This window comes from Pygocentrus nattereri, chromosome 12, assembly GCF_015220715.1.
Source record: "Pygocentrus nattereri isolate fPygNat1 chromosome 12, fPygNat1.pri, whole genome shotgun sequence".
NCBI classification, from domain to species: Eukaryota; Metazoa; Chordata; class Actinopteri; order Characiformes; family Serrasalmidae; genus Pygocentrus; species Pygocentrus nattereri.
The window spans coordinates 34,001,173-34,008,409 of record NC_051222.1 but is presented as its reverse complement, the minus strand read 5'-3'; the positions used below and the strand labels follow the sequence as shown (position 1 = coordinate 34,008,409).

The 7,237-nt window shown below is 41.9% G+C and overlaps 1 protein-coding gene across 1 annotated transcript; it reads left to right on the top strand.

Moving 5' to 3' along the window:
• Positions 1–4,345, top strand: LOC108416612 (claudin-9). The gene is made up of 2 exons (XM_017689537.2): positions 1–65; positions 1,901–4,345. The coding sequence occupies exon 2, from the start codon at positions 1,976–1,978 to the stop codon at positions 2,624–2,626; it is 651 nt and encodes a 216-aa protein (XP_017545026.1). The 5' UTR covers positions 1–65; positions 1,901–1,975; the 3' UTR covers positions 2,627–4,345.
• Positions 4,346–7,237: the final 2,892 nt, after the last annotated feature.

Genomic DNA, 7,237 nt, shown 5'->3' with positions numbered 1-7,237 from the left:
GTCCATTCACCCTCCAGCACTGCCAAACATCAGCTGTGACTGCAGAGAACAGACGCTTCTGACAGGTAATGCTGCTCTGTGTCTCACTCTAATGTGTTCTCGCTCTCTCTAGTGCCTGTGATTCATTCTGTCATTGGACTTTCATATGGGGGATGAATATAGATCCACCACCCAAATGTAAGTCATAGTCTGTTATACTGACCATCTTTACAGTACTTACCATATCACCACAACACCACTGACAACAGTGCTACTGAGTACTGGATTGGTAAGGATTAAAAGTATTAATAAAAGTACTTTTGTTTAAATTCTAACTCACAGTAGTCACCCAAGTGTAATACATGGTCTGCTGTACTGAAGAATATCAGTAGTTTGAATTCCACTGACGACACTCAGCTTTTCTAAATTATACAACATTTCAGTAGACAATTACAAAAATCCATGTTGTTATTATATTTCTTTTTTTTTTTTAATCTATTAATATTTCAACAGTAACACCACTGACACATCTGTTTCGGCAACACATGAAGCTTTTCAGGAATACATGTTTTTAAATTACATTTTGACCAAAAGTCTAATGTTTTAAATCGTATTTTTCACAGTGTAAACTTATGGCTTCAGACTTCATGACCACCTCAATGATAGAATCACCCAATAGCTTCAATGGGAATGAAAGGGCAGCTTCCGTGGATTATAAATGTTGGTCTTGCGATATTGTTGGAACGATCAGAGCATTTCAATTGTTGGCCGATTAAACAAGGTCCAGTCCCCTCGCCCCTCACCCCTACCACTTAGCCCCACTCCTCTGTTTTGCAGGCTTATGTCTAGGGGTAGGGTGTCCTGATTCTTGTTGCGATAGAGGGGTTCAGCGAAGGGTTTGGGCTACGTGAGGCTTTCCAGAGATACTCCAGAGTGACATGAGAAAAAACCTACAAACGTGAGAATTTTCTCCATTAGAAATGACAAAAAACACTATTAGATTAGTTCAGTGTCATTTTAATGTATTATGGTCCTTTTCTTCATAACGAGCATAAAGAAGCTGTAGTATTATGCTGATGTCTCGGGAGCTAACTAGCAAACTTTCCCATTCCACCTTAAAAGGTGCTGCAGTTACATTCTGGCTTCTCAGGCATCAGAACTGCTCTTCCATTTAAGGTGGAATGGGAAAATTCAAACGGGAAGCTGGCGAATATCTGACTTCAGCTTCATATCACTGAAGAACTAGGGGTGGGCAATAATAAATAATAGCCCAACTCTTTGAAGGCATACGATGCCCTAAATGTAACTAAAGCCCAGCAGTGAGGAGCTGAACATTCCCCTCCTCTGCTGTCCCTGTAGACTCCCTATTTATTTGAGGGTCCCATTTCAGAGAGAAGATGTCAACCACTACCCTGTAACTCCTGTTCCAGGGGGTAAGAAAACCACTCAAAAACAAGTGGTAGGGGCAAACTTAACAGATGTGCTTGGGCCTATGAGTACATCCAGGGAGGACCAAGGTGGTGTTGGGAGTCTTGCCCAAGGACTCTTATTGCTTGCGCTGGTGGGGGATTGAACCCCAGTCTACAACGTAGAAGGCAAAGGTGTTAACCACTACACTAACCAACCAGCAGGGGGGTGTGAGGAGGTTCAGGTCTGGAACTACACTGTTGACATCGCATTTGTCATTTTGTTGACATGGACCATATTTTCGAAAAGGTGTGAGAGAAATACACCGTGTTCTTTCTCCACCGTTCAGTCACTTCAAACGCTTTCTTTCAGACACGTTGAGATCATTTTGGAAAACCCGTTAAAAAAACACCATGTACACTGAATTGGCCAGACTTTAGCGTCACTGCTCTCTAAAGTATTTTCTTCTACCACTTCAATCCTGAAATAAAGCATTTCTTCTATTTCCGTCCAGATTCTACTGGAGAAACGTTTGGACTCTTTGTCTACAGACAAAAAACGTCTTGCAGGCTCTTCTACAAACCCACCCATGGCAACCACTGGTCTCCAGGTTCTGGGTCTGCTGCTGTCACTCACAGGTTGGGCAGGCGGGGCCCTGGTGTGCGCCGCCCCCTGGTGGCGGGTGTCTGCATTCGCCGGGGATGAGCTGGTGGTGTCCGAGGTGCTGTGGGAGGGTCTTTGGATGACCTGCCTGTCACAGTGGGGAAAGGTCCAGTGTAAGGTGTTCGACTCTGGCCTGGCTCTTTCAGGCTCTGCCCAACTGTGCCGTGGTCTGACCGTCCTGTCCCTCCTCCTCTGCCTGCTGGCCTTACCGTTGGCTGTGGCTGGCCTAAAGTGCACCCACTGCCTGGGTGACCAGCAGGGGCCCAAGGCCAGTCTGGTGCGAGCGGCTGCCGTACTCTTCGTCTTTGCTGCTGTGGTCTTCCTTCTTCCCATCACCTGGACTGCGTACGTGGTCATCCGAGACTTCTATGACCCCAACGTTGCGCCACCACTCAAACGCGAGCTAGGCCCTGCAATCTATCTCGGATGGATCGTGGCAGTGGTGATGCTGGTGGGCGGGGCTGTGCTCTACATGGGCTCCACCTCCACCAGTGCTCCACCCATTATTTCCAGCTCTGGGAGGAATAATCCAGAGCCTGCGACGATGGAGGACAAAGCAGCCAAGGCGTATGTGTGAGGGAGGTCGGCATGAGCTCCTGACATGGGACCGTTGGGACTAAAGAGATAGTTTGGTCAAAAGAGGCTAATTTACAGGATTTTCCCTTTAATGTAGCCGATCAGTCAAGACATGTTTGATGTTAGAAGTTTGGTTCTTTAGTTTTAGAGCTGGAGCTGCAGGGCTAAAGTAGCTAACAAGCAAGGAAAGCTTATAACCCACCAATTGGCGTCATGCAAACTGAGTTAAGTACTTTTTAATAGACGTGCTTATGATCTTTCTGATATGATGAGACACTGTGAGCTGTAAACATGGATTACAGTACATTAGCAGAGCTAGACACAGTAGAAATCTTAAGCCACTTCATTTTCGGTTTCTTTTATCCATGTGTATAGATAATAGTTTGTCGGCCTACAGTCAGTCTACAGCTTTCAGCTAAAGGGGGAATTTGTGTAGTATCACTTAAAAAAATTAGCCTTATAATATCAGATTGTTCGGAGCCTCAAATGTTTAGTTATGACTTTATTTATAGGGATCCAGGTCTAGGTTAATTAAACACTTGGTTGGTTTAATATGTGATATTTGTATTTAAAAACACTTACAAATGAAAGTGTGTTTCTATCGATTTACTTAAACTTCTTATTTATGTAAACAGTCACTGTACAGTACAAATAATGCGTAATTAGTGTGATTAGTGGGGAACTTTGACTATTACAGGCCTCAGTTTAGGCCTTAAACTGAAAACTTGGCCAAAAACCCAGTTCATTTCTGCTGGCACACCTAGGGGATTTCTAGTAGTATGTTAGCAATAAGCCAAATCTGGTGTGCAAGAATGTTTTTAGCACTTTCTTGATAGTGATGTACCTAGAACTTTCAAAAGGCCTAGAGCAGTGCTCACCAGCCCTTGTGCAGGAGATCTACCTTCCTGTGGAGTCTAGTGCCAACCACAGCCTGCCGCACCTACTCTAGCTAATGAACTTCTTTAGACGTCCGTTGGCTGGATCAGACGTGTCAAATTGAGGTCCAGAAAGTAAAAGTTCTTCCCAGGATTTTGTTCCAACAGGCTGGACAGCTCTGCTGGTGGTGTGATCTAACTAGAGAAGCCAGCCTGTTGGAACATAATTCTGGGAAGGACTTTTACTTTCTGGACCTGAATTTGACACCTCTGTGTATTAGTGTTAAGTAAAGTGGCAAAGTGGGCGCAACACTTTAGGTGCAGGTTGGAACTCAACTCTGTAGGAAAGTTGACCCTCCCTGAGGAGGGCTGGTGACCACCGGCCTGGAATGATATTCTTCTCACGAAGTTGGTCCCATTAACTGTGAATCAAAGTAGAGTATGAATGGCTGTTTCCACCATCGGTTCCTAGGTAATCTAACATGTAAGGCCTCTAGTCCAGCTCCTGGAGTCTTAACCATTCGCTTGGTTGTGTCTGCTTAGATACCACAGATGAAAAAGTCTTGATGACACGCATGTGGTTTGGCCATTAAATCATTAGGCCTCTCTGAAGGCCTGGAGGGCTCTAAGGGTTTCCCCATAGATTGGTATACAGTGTCTGGACCTGCTCTGATTGCTTCATACGGTTGTATGCAAAAGTTTGGGCACCCCTGGTCTGTGATCAAATGACATGTTTGTAAGTGAAAATGAGCCTTATGTAAGCCTTTTTTCACACGTTTTCACACGCAAATTTCACAATGAATGCGCCAAAGGAAATGGCCCAAAATTATTCGGACAAAATTTCTGGTTCCATTGACTTGCATTAAAAGTAAAGTATGTTTTTTCCTCCTCCTGTAAAGTTACACTTTTGGAGACATGGGGTTTTGTTAAGTTGCCTGTGGGCATTTAGGCAATTTCTTCTTCTATATATATGATTTTTTTTTTGCATGTAATAAACATGGATCTTTATAAGCGCAGCATTTATTTCATTTTGTGCAATGTTTTAAACATGAGGTCATGGTCACATGTTTATTTATGAGACATACGACACATTTTCAGCATTCTATGCATTTACAAACTGCAAGAAAAAACCTCGGCCACTTTGTGGGTTGAGCACACATGGCACGTGTGTGTGTTTATGTGTATAAGAGTGTGTGTGGTGGTTGGGGGGGGGGGGGGGGGTGGGGCAGCAGTCTGGACACAATACACACCACACAGTGCAGGGACAATACAGTGAGTGTGCTGTGGGTTTGTTATAAAGCACTGATGTCAGAATTATGGAAAAAATGTAAATTATAGCTCAAATGTAAATTATAGCTCACTCTGACCGTCTTCATAACACGCCCACGGACACAGTCACCATGGAGACGCAGGGTCAGGGCGGGTTTAACAGTGATCTTCATTTAGACAGATTACAAAACTCTGCCAGCTGTTGATTGTTTTGACCAGCTTTATTTTTGACAGAAAGCGAAAGGCAATAGTTGTTGGTAATTCAACACTGCAGTACTGCATGTGTCCACATGGTGGCAGCAGGCACTAAATAAGCCAAAGCTAAGACTAAGGATCTACTGAAATATTCAAAGCCCTTCCAAATGAAACAAATATTGTCACCTGATTTCTGCGTAATTAAATGGTTTAGATGTAAACAGAGTCTTTCAGAGCGGTTAGGTGTGGAATGTACTGTTCTAGAGAAACTCACAGAGTCAGAATTGTGCACAGTGGTGGTGATAGGAACCAGACGTCCACCTCTAAAAGCTCCCTCACAGAGAAATGAAATGTAGGAAAGTCCGCTACCATCTCCTTGGTCTTGGCAGTGTTCAGAAGCAGGTTGCTCCCACGGCACCACTCCACCAAGTCCTTCACCAGGGGGTTGTACTCCCCCTCCTGCCCTCCCCTTACACAAGCCACGATGGCAGTGAAACCAAAAACTTCTGCAGAGCAGATCTGGTGCTTTGATGTGTGAAGAGGGGGTAGAGGGGGTCGTGATGTCTGTGCTGTCAGCGTCTCGGAGGGTGACATGAATATCAGTAGGAGCAGATGAGGTGTTGATGTCCAGGCAGACAGAGACTGGAGTGCCAGGAGCTGAGAAGAGGGACGGTGTAGCGGTGACTGCTGGACCTGCAGGTTTTGTGGAGATCTGAACAGGGCAGTCAAACTGGTTTAAGGTTATGTTGAACTCATTGGCTCTCTCTGTGTCACTGTCCAACACACTCTCCGTCCTCTGACTACAGCCTGTAATGGTCTTCATACCATTCCATACCTCCCTCATGTTATTCTCCCTTAACTTCTGCTCCACCTTCATCCTGTAGGACTCCTTGGCCTCTCGCAAGTGAACTGTGAGCTCCATCTGTACGCTCCTAAGCTCCTGCTGGTTGTTGTTCTTAAAGGCTCTCTGCTTCTTGTTCAGCAGGCCTTTGACATGGCTGGTTATCCAGGGCTGCACAGCAGCACACAGTTTTCACAGGAACAACAACGTCCATGCAAAGGTTCAAGTAGTCCATCACGCAGTGTGTAATCACCTTCAATGTCCTTCCCATATGATTCAATATCTCCTAAAAATTATTCAGAAACTACTGCAAATTATTGAGTTACTGCTATAAATTACACCATAATCGCTATGAATTATACAATATCTGCTTTAAACTATGCATACACTAATTTTATGTAGTAACTACTCTGAATTATTCTGTATGAATTGTTCTGCAACCACAATGAATTATTCAGTATAAATGATCCAATAACTACTCTAATTCTATAAGTATTATAATTATTCAGAAACTACCATAAATTATTCGGTATAAATTATTCCTGTAACTGTTCTAAATTATTCAGTATAAAGTACTAACTACTCTAAATTATTCAGTATAAATAATTCAGTATAAATTATTCAGTATAAATGACTAACTACTCTAAATTATTCAGTATAAATGACTAACTACTCTAAATTATTCAGTATAAATAATTCAGTATAAATTATTCAGTATAAATGACTAACTACTCTAAATTATTCAGTATAAATTACTAACTACTCTAAATTATTCAGTATAAATAATTCAGTATAAATTATTCAGTATAAATTACTAACTACTCTAAATTATTCAGTATAAATAATTCAGTATAAATTATTCAGTATAAATGACTAACTACTCTAAATTATTCAGTATAAATAATTCAGTATAAATTACTAACTACTCTAAATTATTCAGTATAAATAATTCAGTATAAATAATTCAGTATAAATTATTCAGTATAAATTATTCAGTATAAATGACTAACTACTCTAAATTATTCAGTATAAATTACTAAATACTCTAAATTATTCAGTATAAATAATTCAGTATAAATTATTCAGTAACTACTAACTACAAATTATTGAGTAACTATTAAAATTATTGAGTAACTACTACAAATTATTTGGTATGAATTATTTAGTAACTGTGACGCTGGAGAGCGATGATGAGGCAGACACATATGTGAAGAGAAGTGAGGTTTATTAGGGGCAAATCCAGAATCAGGGTCAAAACGATCGAGGGTCACAGAGCCAACACGGACAGATCGGGGAACAGACATGACAAACAGAAACACAGACTAAACACACAACGGCCAGCAGAACAAACACCCACCAATACAATACAAAGACTAGCAAACAACTAAGGAAAAACACAGGTCTTAAATACAGAGACAACGAGGGTTAATAC

What these genes read in the sequence shown, in the direction of transcription:
- LOC108416612 (XM_017689537.2), top strand. Translation starts at nt 1,976, where the DNA reads ATGGCAACCACTGGTCTCCAGGTTCTGGGTCTGCTGCTGTCACTCACA.